The sequence below is a fragment of the Eutrigla gurnardus genome (genome assembly GCF_963514095.1).
Source record: "Eutrigla gurnardus genome assembly, chromosome: 15".
Taxonomy (NCBI): Eukaryota; Metazoa; Chordata; class Actinopteri; order Perciformes; family Triglidae; genus Eutrigla; species Eutrigla gurnardus.
This window is the reverse complement of record NC_139938.1, coordinates 16345789-16361141: the sequence shown is the minus strand read 5'-3', so window position 1 is coordinate 16361141 and position 15353 is coordinate 16345789. Positions and strand designations below refer to the sequence as shown.

Below are 15353 nucleotides of genomic sequence, written 5' to 3'. Positions count from 1 at the left end.
GTTTGTCATGTATTGTGAAGATGCAAGCGCCCGTGAGTAATACCTCCACAAGCACTTGCGGTAAAAAAATACCGTAAAATACGTTCTAATGACTTAGTAAACGTGACAATGGACAGACGGAAAAACGGCGACGCCGGCCGCCTAGTGAGCATTTCCCTACCTGATGATGATGAGTGCGAGCTGCTGAGTGCAGGTCTTGATCCGGTTCTGAGCCTCCATGTGCGTCATGAGCTCCGTGCTGTCGCCATTGATAGCCAGGATGGTGTCGCCGGGACACAGGTCACCTTGGGCCGCCTTGCTGCCTGGTGTTACCTGGAGGGGGAGCATTCACACGGAGATCCAATCACACCCGGGAAAAGAGAAAGAGAAGGAGCTGTTAGAAGCCGTGTCAAACCGTCACTGAGGAAGACAGATGGGGGAACACAATGAAAGAGTCTGAGCATGGGAGTGTCAACGCGGAGGCCAAATACAACAAAAGGCAGCCCTCGTTTGATTTATGCGATATCGCCTCGGGCAGCGATCTGGGTTTACACTTTCAAAACGACACGAGAAGCGAGAGGCCACTCTGACTTTCCGAGGTGGCGAAATATTCAGAGAACTGGAACATTTTTACACGCCTGGCCCGGTTTATGATCACTCAGCAATTGCATCAGACTCAACCCTCAGCGGAGACTTTCAAGCTACTTTGAGCAGAGTTTGCATATGAACCTTGACCCTCGACAAGCGTCTCTGTGTAACGTCAGCTTCAGATGAAGGTTTCTGCTCAGCGTGTTCTTTCCTGATCCGTCATCTCAAAAAACGCTTTGATGTCGTCAAAACAACACGAGTCCACGTCGCTCCAGTTTTGAAGATTATCTCTTGAGCCGCTGGACAGCGATCCTTCATCCCCAGAAACACACTGTTTGTGGAGGGAAGGTGGGTATCCCACTGGGTGGCTTTCACCTTCGTGTACACACCAAGCAACAGATGATAACAATTTTCCATTATTACACACACACACACACACACACGGATGTCCCTGCTATTTCCAGGCCTGCCTCTGATTGGTCGGTTTTGGCTGACACACAAGAAAAAACACTACCAATCAAACCATCAGACCAAGACATCCACAGTAAAACAGTCGCTGTCATATGGCAGCAAGCTGCAGAGAAAAAACAAGAAACACTACGTTTCCAGCAATAACACAAAAATGTAATAAAATGTGAACAATTGTCATGATGTCTCCGGCCTTTTACGTCTGCTGGTGCTGTCAGGCTCTGACATGAAGGAGTATTAGTTTGACTGCATTTTTTCCAACCATTAAATGTGAGGACATTTTCAGCAGCTGGAAGCAATCGCTGCAGTCACAGTGTTGTTGGGAAGAATTTAAAGCAAACTCTGTGACATGTTCATATCGCCTTAATAAGAGTTGGATTTGCTTTTTCTTTGTTGCAGATTGAAATGGTTTTAAGGTTTATAAATCTAGCGGCGGCAGCAACAGCTGTTGGCAGCGCGACACAGCAGCTGGATGGAAGTGCAGAGAAGGCGAGGAGCGCCTCCAGTATGAGGCTGCGATCGGTATTTTCTTTATCAATAAATATGCAGATTACTTTACTGATTGAGCTTATCATCGTGAGACCCTTGAAGAGATACAGTCAGCAGTGTTACTTAACATTAAATCATGAGACACCAACATATCAGCCGACTCCCACACCACCATCAGACAGGAGCTTCGGGGGCTAGCTAGCTAGCTTGTCCATCTCCAGAGCTAGCTAGCTAGCTAGGTAGCACGTAGTCGAGCAGCTAGGAGTGAGGCAGATGGACTGCGAAGGTACATTCACACCAAATGTTCAGTATGAACCAAAAAATAAACAATTTTGTTGTGATTTAATTGCAATAAATGAATAACAATGATGAAATAATGACAACAATTTGTAAAAAAGTTCTGTAAGGTCTTAGCCAGTGTAGCATTAAAGAACGAAGGTAGCTAGCAAACTATTAACTTATTCAAATTCAACAACTCACTGCCTTATTCACACACTCCGTAGGAAAGCGCATCGCTACCACCGGATAAGTGACAACTTTTTGTCTAAGTAGCCAGTCATCTGATAGTTAGCTTGTTAATTCCACCATGTTTTCATGCTACACTGGTTTGAGAACATAAGCCCAACAGTGGGCCACTTCCTCATCTCTCTAATAGGTAAGCCTATTAACAGGAAGTCAGAAGAGGGCCAAGCTAAACTTGTAGCAACATTTTCTCGCCGGCTCTTAAGTTTCAACAATAGAATGATTGTTTATCACCTCATATATCAGTATCGATTCGAATACCCAACAACATAGCAAGATGACATTTACGATGTGTAACTCATATCGCTGCTCTTTGTGCATGCCTCCAGATTTATATTTGTGTTGCCTCCAGCTAACATTGTGACATAATCCTGACGTCAGCAGTGAACGGGTCTATAAAAAGGTCAATCATTTCCCAGAGCCTAAATTCACATCTTCAGATTGCTTGTTTTGACCGACCGAACCCAAAGAAAATTTTCAATTATATAAAAACAGAGAAAAGCATCAAATGTTCACATTTGAGAAGCTGAAGCCATAAACAAAAGACTTATCGGTCATTCTATTATCAGAGTTGTAGATTCATTTTCTGATAATCGACATAATTGTCGACTAATTGTTTAATTTATTGATGACCGAATGCTCAAAAGATATCACCAAAGAAATTAAATAAAAGGGATACATTTTCACAATCCTCATCCAGGAAGGTTTTCAGATTCCAGCACTTAACGAGCCCGAGAGCTAACAGCTAAAATGACTACATACACCCATAAACACGCAGGTAACGGAAGATTTAGGGCGAATGTTCCTCTTAATGAACCCCTTGCATGTCAAGTGTTAATCTTAGTCCTGTCAACCAAGTTTTTAAATTGATAACTCTCTTTGAACCCCACAACGTTTCGGAAAGCCTTTCCCCGTGACAGTTGCACATTAAGATGTATTGTTTTTGGAACGGTTTGTTGAAATAACACATCTCCAACAGATATTTGTAATCTAATCCAAGATAAATTAAGATATGACTGACTGGACTAATGGACCGAGAGATATCTGCTTGTGCAAGAGAAGCTGCCTCGCTAACCTGGAAGAGCGTTTTAAGAGCAAAAACAAGGCACACAAGTTCATGCTCCATGAAGCGCTAATAGCTGAGTCGTGTGGTTCAGACATGGAATTCCTCATTTACGGCCTCTGACCTCCCCGACGTCCCTGACTCAGTTCCGGTAAGTTGAGAGGTCAGCGACATTGTGGGAAATGTGCGGTAGTGTGTGCTCACCTAAACTCACTGACAAACTCAACAAGTTAAAAGATGGAGTGTCCTAAAGCATTACTTAGGATCTTTTAGGAGGGGAAGTGGAACTGGAGGTTATAGTTTACCCATGAAACATGAAGGAATTAACAAGAAATAAGCTTGAAATCATGGCAGAATTAGACAAATGATGCTCACTAGTAATCAGTTCAAAGTTAGCATGAAAACATGAAGGAATTAGCAAGTTAACGTTAGCTAGTAACCAGTGTTACGTTAGCATGAAAACACGAAGTTCATGCATACCCCAAACACAACGTAGTGTCAAACCACGAATAGCAGTGAATGACACACACACACACACAGTTAGCTATAGTGGTTCAGACATAGTCACAATCTGCTTTATTTGCTGCAGATGTAGTAATGGATTCAATCCTACAGAACTTGAATGTCACTTTCTAATTAGGTTTTGTAGCCCTGACTAAACATTTTATTATTTTTGTCTCGGTACTCCCATGAAACCACTGGCGGAGACTAAATCTGAGCGATCCACTTCTACCGACTTCATTATGGTCAAAATCAGAATAAAAAATAAATAAATGAGAGATCGTCAAACAAACGTGTGTGACTGCAGATAATTAAGAGTTATCTTGGCGGAGGCAGAGGTTGGAACCAAAGCTGTTGCCAACGAATGTGATGTGGTTTCTAGACCGCTGTGGAAAGAAAAAAATAAATGAATAAATACAATAAAAATTCAATAAAATGATCCAACTATAAATGACGACTTCAGATCATATGGTATGAATTCAATGCTATTTCTCACCCAATAAACCTTCTTCCAGCAACGAAAAGGGATGTTTTTCATTAACACCGACAAAAATGAGAGTTCAAATTATAAAGTAATCTCGACGCTGACAGAAGAATCCGCCACCACGACAAGGGTCACAGAGGAGCGACCACGATGGATTTGGCATCGGATGCTAACTTCACCGGTTGTTGGGGAATCCAAACAGACGTTGTTTCCATAAATGTGCCGCCCCACAAAAGTGACATTGTTAAATGCTAACAGATGGAGCGGTTACCAAATGACACAGTCATCATGCGGCGCTGAGGCCTGATGAATTATTGATGGGAGTGGGGTTTCGCTGTGAGAGTTCGCGTTTTCCCATTTGAAATATCGCAGTTTCACGATCATCGCAACTCAAAGAAACACTGAGCTTATTTTTATCAAATGTTTTATTCAACTACTTGCAAAGTAAAATTTTGACTTGACGGGAAAGTTGGGAAATACTATCTTAGAGAACGTTTTTTTTTAAAACGATCAATCCTGACATCCCGCACGAATGAGTCCTAAAACCAGGAAATGAGGCCAAGTCACTCGCTATGTAGTGCACTACAATACGGTCACTAACTGAAAAAAATGGCGGATGGACGACAGCAGATGGAGCAGTGTGGAAGCACCTTCAACTTTAAAGACCTGTTGCCTCTCTTCTAGATGTTGACACACATTTTAAAAATGTATTTATATCCATGAAAAATACATTTTGAAGAGTGACAAAGGTCTTTACGTTGGAAAATAAAGCCTGCTCAGTCCTCAAGGACAGAAGTAGAAACATCACAGCTTTCAGGTCACCTTGTTGTAAACTCTCCAGTGACAATATCTGACTTGATTAATATCCGTTAACATACAGCTGAAACAACAACTCTGTCTTTTGACCATCAAAACCACCGAATCAACACTTGGCTGCTGGGTCCAAGAAATGTTTTCCTCATGCTTCGATCTGCTGGGTGTGAACGCAACGGCAACGCTGCAGCATAGTTACTGGCCATGTGTCAAAAGCCTTTGTTTGCTTTTTGGACGTGTGATAACCGTATCCATGGATACGACCTTGGTGACGCTCTGGAAAGACATTACAGAGCTATCACACTCAAAAACAAAGAGACTGAACCTGCGAAGGACTATTAAAAATACTGCAGCCGATGATTGACATGAGGTAGAAACAAAGCCCTTTTTATGCCTAGAAGAGATTATTTTGAGTTTAGCATCGACTGATCCAAATTCCATTCAGAAAACATAAAATAAGGGGTTGTTTGTCGTCTTGCGGACGGACCAGACAAACCATGATTTCAGACTTTATACAAATCATCTTTTTGTTTTGGGTTCATGCAGCTGGAGTCAACCAGCCGGTACGTGTCTTGCTAGATGCCATTAAGTTGGTTTACCGACGTATCTGGGACTTCCAAAATGTGTACGAAAAAGCTGAAAACTTCACTCGGCGTCTAGGTGTGGACACAGCACAAGTGTCATATGTTAGATAACCAGACGAGCAGGAAAACAAATGGGCAACAATCCCCAAGGACACGCATTGTTCTCCTGCCCAAGCCCAACCCTACAGCTACGCTGACAACAGGAAATTCTTGGAGAGCACCATCTGTTATCTTTTGCTCAGTTTGTCGTGGAGATGCAGTTTGTAGCATCTTTAATTCTAGCCTTGAGAAAAGAGCAGCCGGAGAGCAGTCTGAAGCTGACTATTATACCCGGCGGCGTCACAGAAACGACCCTTTGTGGCCTTAGGTCACATGTGCTGTCTCTGGTATGTGGCGTACACTGAGATTAAAGGGTAGAAAGGACACCGGGTTTATTGGATGTAAAGCTGCTGATGCAATCTAAGATAGATGCTCTGAATTCATGCTCTGTAATTCCAATGTGCTTGTTAAAAAAAAAAAAAAAAAAAAAAAATTAGCTGAGCAAACATGAAATGATATGACGAAAGGTTTTCTCTAATTTTTATCAAAAATCCAGATGCTCCATAACCAGAAAAACAGTACATCTGCAGGTATTTTCTCAAGGTTGTCTAAAAACAAAACTCAAACCACCAGCCAGAAGAACCAACTAAAACCTCATAAATGTAATTGTTGTTTTCAGATAGATTCCAGTTTACTTTGATAATGTCTGTCTGAGGTTAGACTTTGATCCCGTTCAGGCAAAGCAGTCAGATAATATGAGCTGATTACTTAATAAACAACCAGCCACGATGTGGATCTTTATGAAGAACAAGTTTTAGTGATGGGTCGAGTTTTTTGTTTGTTAAAAATATTATTTAAATATTTGTATTTAAATTAATTGAATTAAATACATATTATATTTGTAATGTTTGAATCAGTTTTAATAATTTAATTATATGATATACATAATTTAAATAAAATAAATAATTGAATCCATTTCTTTTGTGCAATTCTTTGTGGAGAAATGTTTTCCTCCGTGGATTAAATCAACATATCATACGGCAAAGCATAACACAAAGGATTTCTTTAGTTGAGAACAGAAACTTTGGGTTTTGTAGGTTGAATAAAACAAGCAGGTTGAAGATGTCTCCTTGGGATGAAAGAGAAATTAGGATGGACATTTCTTTCCGTTTTTATATTTCATAAACTAAATGATTAATCAAATGATCCCCAAAATGTCTCTTTCAAAAATGTGGCCTGTGCAAAACAACCGAAGTGGTTGTCTGAATGCTGCAGAGACAGATTTAAAGTCGTCAGAAGGGAAGCATTATTTACCCAACACTCCGCTGTGAAATCCCACCCAGAGGACGACTGTCAAACGTCCTGCGTCACCTTCTGCCTGGATGTCGGTTTGACACAGATTCACTAAAGCTGCCATGTTCAACGTGTCCTCTCTAAATGCTTCGGCAGTTACATCAGGGACACACACACACACACACACACACACAAGGGGAAATATTTCCAGAGTCAAAAAGACGCATCATTAACTGGCTGGAGTCTTAACGGGCTGGCGGGGGACTAATGGGCTTATCCTGGGACATTATCACCTTCAGGGGAAAAAAACAGCTGCTGCCATCGGAACGTGTTTCTGGTATTTACAACTTTCACTGTCTCCAAATGCAGGTGTCACAGCCATTCACTTCTATGGCAATATGATTAAAATGATATTGCCACGAGCACGCAATGGAATAGGTTGTGCCGTGAAAGGATCCATCAGTGGGAACATCCAAATCCGGGGAAAGAAGACGGCATACAGTTAAAGTTGAAGTCTTCATAAACGTGCAAGCCGCCGTGGTAACAACGAGAGTTCAGGCTTTTTACGTGATAATAAAAATGCGTCCCGTCCCTCGAGGAGGCATTTTGAATACTATAAGACATAAACTAGCCTTCTCTGAAACACTCTCTCCCTCCATGCATCTCCCTCTCCATCAACACGCTGTAATTGTCGTCTTGGGCATGCACTGTACAGCAGGAATGTTGCAAGCGCATGATGAATAGCAAGTTTTAGGAGATACTCCAGTAAACAGGCAATGAATCACGCTTCAAACTCAGCTCCCATGAGGAGAGGCAAGAAGATTCCGTTCTCTTTCTTTTTTAATAATCTCTCCCTGATTTTGATTGGGATTTATTTATTCACATAAACAAGCATTTTAGACACGAGCATACCATCAAGTTTTGCCAATAAAACACAGTTTGTGTCGTCAGCTGATGTTGCAGAGCATGTGATTATCAATCAGTTGGACACACTGTAATGGCTGGTAGAGAGCAAAGTGTTTGGGAGGAAGCACAACGCTGCCAAAACACTCCATGTATTTATGCCTCTGACATTACATATTTTGATAAATATGCTTGCATCTCACCAGCTGCTTCCATCTCTAATTTTCAAGCCAAGATCTTAGGAATTTGCCCAACTTCCTATAACTCTTGCAAGGAGCTATTCCATGTCAGACTTGTAGCGTTTTGATTTATTGCCTTTTTTTTTTGTGTGTAACCTGCAATTATTTTCACTGACGCCGTTTTCCACAGCCACTGAAATTGCGGAATAAAGAAATCGTTAAATGGCTGATATTGAAACTGCAACTCGCCTGCTCTACAAATGATTAAAAAGTGAGCTTGGAAGGTATGCATCATAAAATCTGAAATGTGCTCAAGCTGCACTCGGCCCACATTTTCAGCACAAAACTAACACAATAGAGCTGCAGTCGCCTGTAGTTGCTCCCCCCAAATTAATTTCTTGGGCATGGTCTCAAAGGAAAGTTGAATGTGTGCACAATTCAGTCACTCTTCCCTGTGATTTGGAGAAGCTAAAGGTGGAATACAAGTGGCCTCCTTACTTTCTAAAGCACAGACCTACAGACACAGAGCGCTTCAGGGGACCTTCGGCGGTTCGTCGGCTCCTCTCAAAAGTTGTTAATCGCCCGCCGTAAATCTCAAAATGACACCTCTAGTTGGAAGTGCAAGGGCCCCGTAGTTAAAGGGCCAGTTTGGGGCTTGTGATACAGCTGAACACAACACCTGGAATCCCTCAGCAGAACCAATGAGCTCTGATGAAAAACAAATGTCAGCACCCACCCACCCCCTCCTCGTTCCTCCTTCACCCTGCAGCAGGACCGTGTTTACCCTGGCCGGGATCAACTATTGGCTACTGCCAGATCCACTGCCAGCACACCGTGTCTTGACCCACATTATGTGGGTCAGGAAAGTTCATGAACGCGATCCCGACACTTTTACGACCAGCTACCACCAGTAACATTACCGTAACTACGACCAATAGAATAACACGTGGAACAATATAGTCATCACCATCATAATGCATTAACCTGCATCTGTTTAGAAAGACTACTACCTGGGGTCACTTACTGACACATGGTTAAATTAATTTGACATTGATAAAGTTTAAATCTGCAATGATTAATCGATTAGTTGTCAACAATTAAATTCATCGCCACCTATTTAGATAATCAGTTAGGGATTTCTGGTGTAATTTTGATGATGAAATGATCTGATTCCAGCTTCTTATGTGTGACTATTTTCTCCTTCTCTTTAATGAAAGTATAACTTTGAATTGTAGACATAAAAAAAAACACATTTGGGTCTTTAAGAAACACTGATAAAGTTTTTTTTTTTTACCAAACAACTAATCAATTAATCTAGAAAATAATTGACGGATTATTATATTTATAAACACCATAATGCGTTTCATTTTTACTACTATTTCTGTTGATAGTGAAAGTTTATTATATGGCCCAATATCCAATGACTCACAAACGTCAGCTGCCAGGAATTAGACGGCACCGTCTGTCAGAGTAGAGCTCCCGTTCAAACACTTATAAATAACGTGCTGTTATCCCGGGTAATAGAAGAAGATTGAATGATTAATAAATTAACTTGGGTAATCATTCTTCAAACTCTCCCTACATGCCTTGTCAATCGGCATATAAATGTGAAATGTTTTTTTGAAAGTGTCCACCTACCCTGGAGATGGTCAACGGCGTGCTGAAGTCCCGTCCTCCCACCAGTCGAAAGCCCCAAGGAGAGGGTCCCTTTAGCGTCACGGTCTGGGACATGTTCGGTAATATAGATTCAAAAAAAGTGGAGAAGGATGAGAGACCCGAACTGGGGGGGAAAGTCCGCGGTTCCACGATACAAATCAACAGAATGAGAAAAACCCAGGCGCCTTGAAGTAGCACGAGTCCTCCGCCTAGCTGCTAGGCAACGCTGTCCCGTCCCGAGAAAACTTTCTCCGGTCGCTTGATTCAAGTTTAAATAACGAATCCAGCTCTGACGTGGGGGATGACGGGTCGTCCTGCCCGCCTCCCGTCCTCACACACACACACACACACACACACACACACACACGGTGGGAGGGGCGGAGGGAGCCGGTGTGCTGCGACATGTCAACCCGTGAGTCAGCTAGCTTGTTAACCGTTAATGGCGGAGTAGAGATCCTACACCCTCAGCTTGTGTGTTAATGTTTCTTCTCCTTCTCTTGTGTCTTTGTAGGTTTCTGTTTGTGACGTCTGTAAACATACAGGTGAGTTTTCTAAAGGACCAGTCTAATCCTGACTTCTCCCCATTAGTAGAGATTATTGGATCAACCTGTTTTAACCTCCATTCACGTGTAACCAGTGTGTAAAAACACTACAAGACTGAAGTTAAGGTAATTCAACCTTGTGAAAATCACTGCGTTCTTTATTGTATCTAAAATGACTGCATGGCTCCCTGTTATTATCCCCGGCTGTAACCAGGAAGCCATGAGATACCCCTAACGCGGGTTTACGATCTGCAATTCAATGTAGAGAAGTAGATACTGGTCAGACAACAGCTTCCCAACATGTCCCAGTATGAATATGAGGACGACGTACTGGGGGAAGGGAATCCAACTTTCGCCTTTTGCGTTATTTGAGTTTGACCTCAGGTTCATTCGTGTTTATTTGCGTTTTGGGGGGCTGACCTCGATGTAGACACAGGCAACCACTAGAGACACACGGCTGGTTTACTACAGCTGTATGAACCCAAAACAAACAATTTTGTTGGAATTTAATTGCAATAAACGGATAAAAAGGAATACAAAAATTCACATCATCAGCCTCATTTGCGTCATTAGCTTCGCCCGACATCACCCAGTGCAAATTTCCATCTATTTGCATGCCAAAGCTCGACTTTCTTGACGTCAAAATTGACAAATATGAATTTCATGGAACAATTCAAACGGGATAAAACAATTATTTGTCTCTCTTTTCTTCCAAAATAAGGTCTCCTGGTGGTCCAATTGCATTTAAATCCCTGCAGCACTTGTACCAAATCAATGTCTAATCATCTTACAGTTGTCGAGACATTTAACTAAAAACCAACAGACCGTCTTTTCCATCCACAGACTCACAGCTCTAGTGAAGAAATGGAAACATTAATATGCCGGCTTAATAACTTGCTGATCAGGGTCGTAAGCAAAAAGCCGTAAAGGTGAGTATCACCTTCAACCATGAAGACGTTGCTGTAGTGAGGACGCCTCATTGCCAGAAAAGACCTTTCCCATTTGTCGATGGATATCCTCGTATCTTGTCTAGGTTCCTTCATTTCCCCAGCCTATCGCAGTGTGACTCACTGAGCTTGAATACGACTTTTTGTGCTGCAGAGGCAGTGATCTCACAGGCATTCCTGGGAATCTGCCTTTCAGACAACTGCTGGCGTGTGGAGCTGTCTGAAGGTCTGAGTCAACTTGAGTCAGACCCGACGCACCCCAGTGAAAACAGTGGCACTGATGTCAAACCAACATCAGCATCAGGTGTTGGCAGTGCATCATGAGCGATTTTCAAAGTCTTGGACGGTAACAGAAGTGGACAAACAGGGAAGACGATATAGGGGAGATGATGTCTGGGTTGAATTACATGCAGATTGTCAATGTTTGCTTTATTTACAGGTTCCATTTCAGTATTGAAGCAAAACAAAGGCAATAATCATGTTTCAGAAGGTGTCACAAACAGTATTTATTGACTGACTGTGACTTTGCCTGGTACCAGGCTACATCAAAGCCTGGCTAACCAAAGAAACGAGAGGATGAGAGGGCTGTAGTCTGGAGATTTACTGAGCAGATGACGTTTCGGATATGCGTCTTCTTCAAAGCCTGTTGCCAATAAATCTTACTACTGAGAGCTCCTTCCCTCTGTTCTTTTCCCCTGGATGGCCATCATTTGACTTCCACGGCGCATCGTCTAAGAAGTCCTTTTATATCCCTGCAAATCTCTCCACTCTCGAGTTTTGCTTCTGAGTTACGTAATCAAGAAGCACCTGAGGGGAAACCGGCAAGACGAGCGTTGTAATCATGAGCTGTCTGCCTCCGTCTGGATCAGGCCTGCTGTCTGGGAGAGTGATGTCAGATAAACTGCTGAGTAATTACTGATTCCTCAGCTTTGTCACTGGTAGTGAGTTGAGTCTAATAATTATTAATGTCGTCATACAATAGCCAGTCATATTGGCAGGCATGGGTCTAACATGCAGCCCTCTAGGCAAGATTTTAATAGTTATGAGAAGACCGGTTCTTTTAAGTTACACTGACTATCTGCAGAGTTGCAAACGAGAGCCATGCTGAACTAGTGTTGCAACGAACGAGAGTTGCAGTGAAAGAATCACACTGTAAACTGAACCATTTATACATTTTTTAATTCATGAAAAAAACCCTTTAAAGTAAAAATGTATGTTATTGCCATTCATTATTGACTGTACCTGATCAGAAATATGGTTATTGACTATAATTTACAGCATAGTGCATTGCTTTAAAACCTAATAGAAACTCAAGTGTTTCTTTTGCCAACCAGATAAAAGATAAAACAATCAATAAATGGAGATTGATTTTTATAGAAAATAATTGCTGTCAAGTATTATGTACACTGAAACATCAAAATTCACTATGGACAATTATTACAAGCATTCTGTCACTGGGCTTTAAATGCAAACCACATGCTGCACATCTCCTGTCAGCTAATTCATATCATACATGACCTTAACTTTTTTAAAATGTCTTGACAGATATGTGTAAATAAAGTTAAGTACCATTTTGCCACAACAAGCTGATAATATGTCAATGCTTTAGTGCCAGAATCCCATTCGCTTGAGGGTTCAAAATCACTCCCATGATTTTGAGTGAGGTCCAAAAGTCGAGCAGCAGATGTAACTCTCGATTGGGAACATCTTTGCCACATTAACAAAGAAAACAAAAAAGCATTTTTACCATATTTTTTCAGCTCGCGTGACATTCGGTGGCTTTGTGTCCCCCTGCGTCGAAGGCAACCCGAGCTGGAAACAATGGTGCCACTTCCAGAGCTGTGCCTGGAGCGCCCCATGGGGAAGCAAATAGTTGTAGGGAAATCATGAAGCTTAATTTATGTGGTTGCAATATTGCTGAGTCAGAAATGAAAAACAGACGATTTCATAGAATAAGAGCACTACGGGCCTAAAGCTATCACTCCAGAATGTTGCACACTAACCATCTGCAAGTTGATGTGATTATAAATAATGGATAGAAGAACAACTGAAACCGGAGGAAATACTTATCTTCATCTTAGGGGTATGTGCCCACTTCTGTGACAATTATCTCTGAATAAGAACTTACTTTAAGCCCAGTAAAGCTTGTAAAAGGCAAACAGCTCCTACTTATGAACCCCAGCTAGTTTGTGAATACAGGCTGAAAATCTTCATCAGTCCTTTTAAGGCCAAAACAATTGCTCCGTGAAAGCATGCGAGTTGTAGTTTGCCAAATCTAAAATTCATCCTTTTCTTAAATTTGGTTAGGAGTCGTCAAATTGGTAATTGAACGGTTGCGTTTTTGTGGCCACACACGGAGACACATGCACACTGACCAGACGCCGGCGGCGAATATGTAATGTAGCGCTGAAGCGTTACTGTTGTTGGATAACAAACAGATGTGAATGGATCCTCCAAGTTAATAATGTGTTTACTCGCCATAGAGGGCCGCGTGCCGGCGTGAACGTAAGAGAAATATTATCACTACATGATGGGATGCCTGAACGTGACCGATGATTGAATTCATGACATGCACGAGTTTAGATTTTCTCTCTCAGCATCCGACAGCTGACTGAACCATTAGCTACGTCCAGCGGCCGCGTCCTTCGGAGGCTGCATTCGAAGACCGAATGCCTCGCAGTTTCAAAGACGATTCAAATGCAGCTAAGAAACTTCTTTCTTTGTGCAGATTGGACTTTTATCAACTGAGAGGGTATATACTGTCCTCTCTCAGCCTGAAATATATCATGAAGCAGGTCCTCCATCGTAATATAAGATAAAAACAATAAATATTATATTTAATCGTATAAAGTTAGTCACCTCTTCTGTGCTCTTTCTTGTCAACCTGAGCTGGTTGCTAGGCGACAGGAGTGGCAAAGGGTGGAACAACAGCATGTGATGCAAACAGGAAACTTCGGAGGTCGCTCCGTTTCGGCCTTCACGCTCTTCTCCCAGAGGATACGGCAGCTGAATTGGGACACGACTATTGTTACGACTGCAGCTGGATTATTTATTATTATTATAAATTGGCATATTGACCGCAGTAGAGAGCCACAGATGAAAAACAACCACAGACACTGATCTCCGTCTCAGTTGAGGGTTTGGCCAGAAAAACTTTGGATGACATGTTTTTTCTATAAGACTGCTTCAGAATAAAATTTTCCACGCATGTGCTTTCCATAAAGAAGCACGGAAAGGTGCAGTAGGTGGTACGTTGGAGACACGTGTTCTCAGCAGGCTTGCATGCGTCTCAAATGTGCTCTTGTGTAGTTTTTACTATGTGTCACATCTCATCAGGCAGACCTGAGTAACACTTTCACAAGGCAGTAGGTTTTATAATGGTATGATCTTACAAACTATCTCATGTAATGATCATCAATCAACCCCATCATATAAGCCTGAATGAACAGCAGACCCTTTAAAGACAAATTGTCTTGTATTTAAACCTGAAAACATCTGATTTGTACCCTAATTTCTTAGATACACTGCAGCTTGTATCACACACGTCTCTATCCTCACACAATGAAACTGAGGTTTAAAGAGCACCAATTCTGCTTCTTTACTGGTGCATATTAGTATAGGAAGTATTTCTATAAAAATAATTACTAACTATATAAGAAATGTTTATTCCCTTCGTGGCCGTGCTGCAGCAGCTCTACTCAGCCTTTCTCTGAAACACTCTGCTTGACCTGCTGCCCCTCCCTCCCCAAAAAGCCCTTCTCTGATTGGTCAACCTCTTAGTGTGTTTGTCAGAAATGTCACGCCCCTTAAAATACCCAGATACCAGCTGAGGAATAGTGATCAAAATTAATTTGAGCTTCTTGATCATTAACTCTTCCTTTAGAAGTCCATTTATTGAAGATAAGGCAAGATTTTAATTGAGGCGATTCAATCGGTTCAGGAGCTTCCCTTTGGGCATTGACTTTCTGGAGACCTTTTACATGCACAAACAACTATGCAACACACTAAAGGAACGGTAAAAACAGGAAGGCATAATAAGTCCTGTTTAAGTGGAGACCTTTAGTTTTCAGGGTGTTTACATCCACAACTTTTCCAGACCCAGAGCCCCTTTTTTTTTACGAGACTGCCCTCTCAAGAAAAACATCAGTCGTGTCAGCAAAACAACATGTGCTTACATTCAAGTGACAAATCCCCAGCAGTTAAAGCAATTATAACTCTTGTCTGTTGGGAGAAAACGGAGGAAGTTGAGTGACAGTGTTAGAGAACCACAAAGAAGAAGGGATCCATCTTGTGTAGAACTTGC

At 41.8% G+C, this 15353-nt stretch overlaps 2 protein-coding genes across 7 annotated transcripts in view; one reads left to right on the top strand and one right to left on the bottom strand.

Annotated features, from left to right (window-relative positions):
• pdlim4 (PDZ and LIM domain 4) overlaps positions 1-9812 on the bottom strand; it is a 41407-nt gene extending 31595 nt beyond the window's left edge. The window contains exons 1-2 of the mRNA XM_084028351.1: positions 9544-9812; positions 161-312 (exon numbers count right to left, since the gene is read on the bottom strand). Of these exons, the coding sequence (XP_083884477.1) occupies positions 161-312; positions 9544-9636 (245 nt within the window). The 5' untranslated portion in view covers positions 9637-9812. The remainder of the gene's footprint in view (positions 1-160; positions 313-9543) is intronic.
• Positions 9813-9901: 89 nt separating this feature from the next.
• Positions 9902-15353, top strand: part of p4ha2 (procollagen-proline, 2-oxoglutarate 4-dioxygenase (proline 4-hydroxylase), alpha polypeptide 2) — a 33104-nt gene continuing 27652 nt past the window's right edge. For 5 of the 6 annotated variants that reach the window (XR_014598462.1, XR_014598463.1, XR_014598464.1 and 2 more), the window contains exons 1-2: positions 9902-9973; positions 10073-10103. The gene's annotated coding sequence lies outside the window, so the exon portion shown is untranslated. Of the gene's footprint in view, positions 9974-10072; positions 10104-15353 lie in introns of those variants that run through there. The other variant, XM_084029673.1, reaches the window with a different exon arrangement.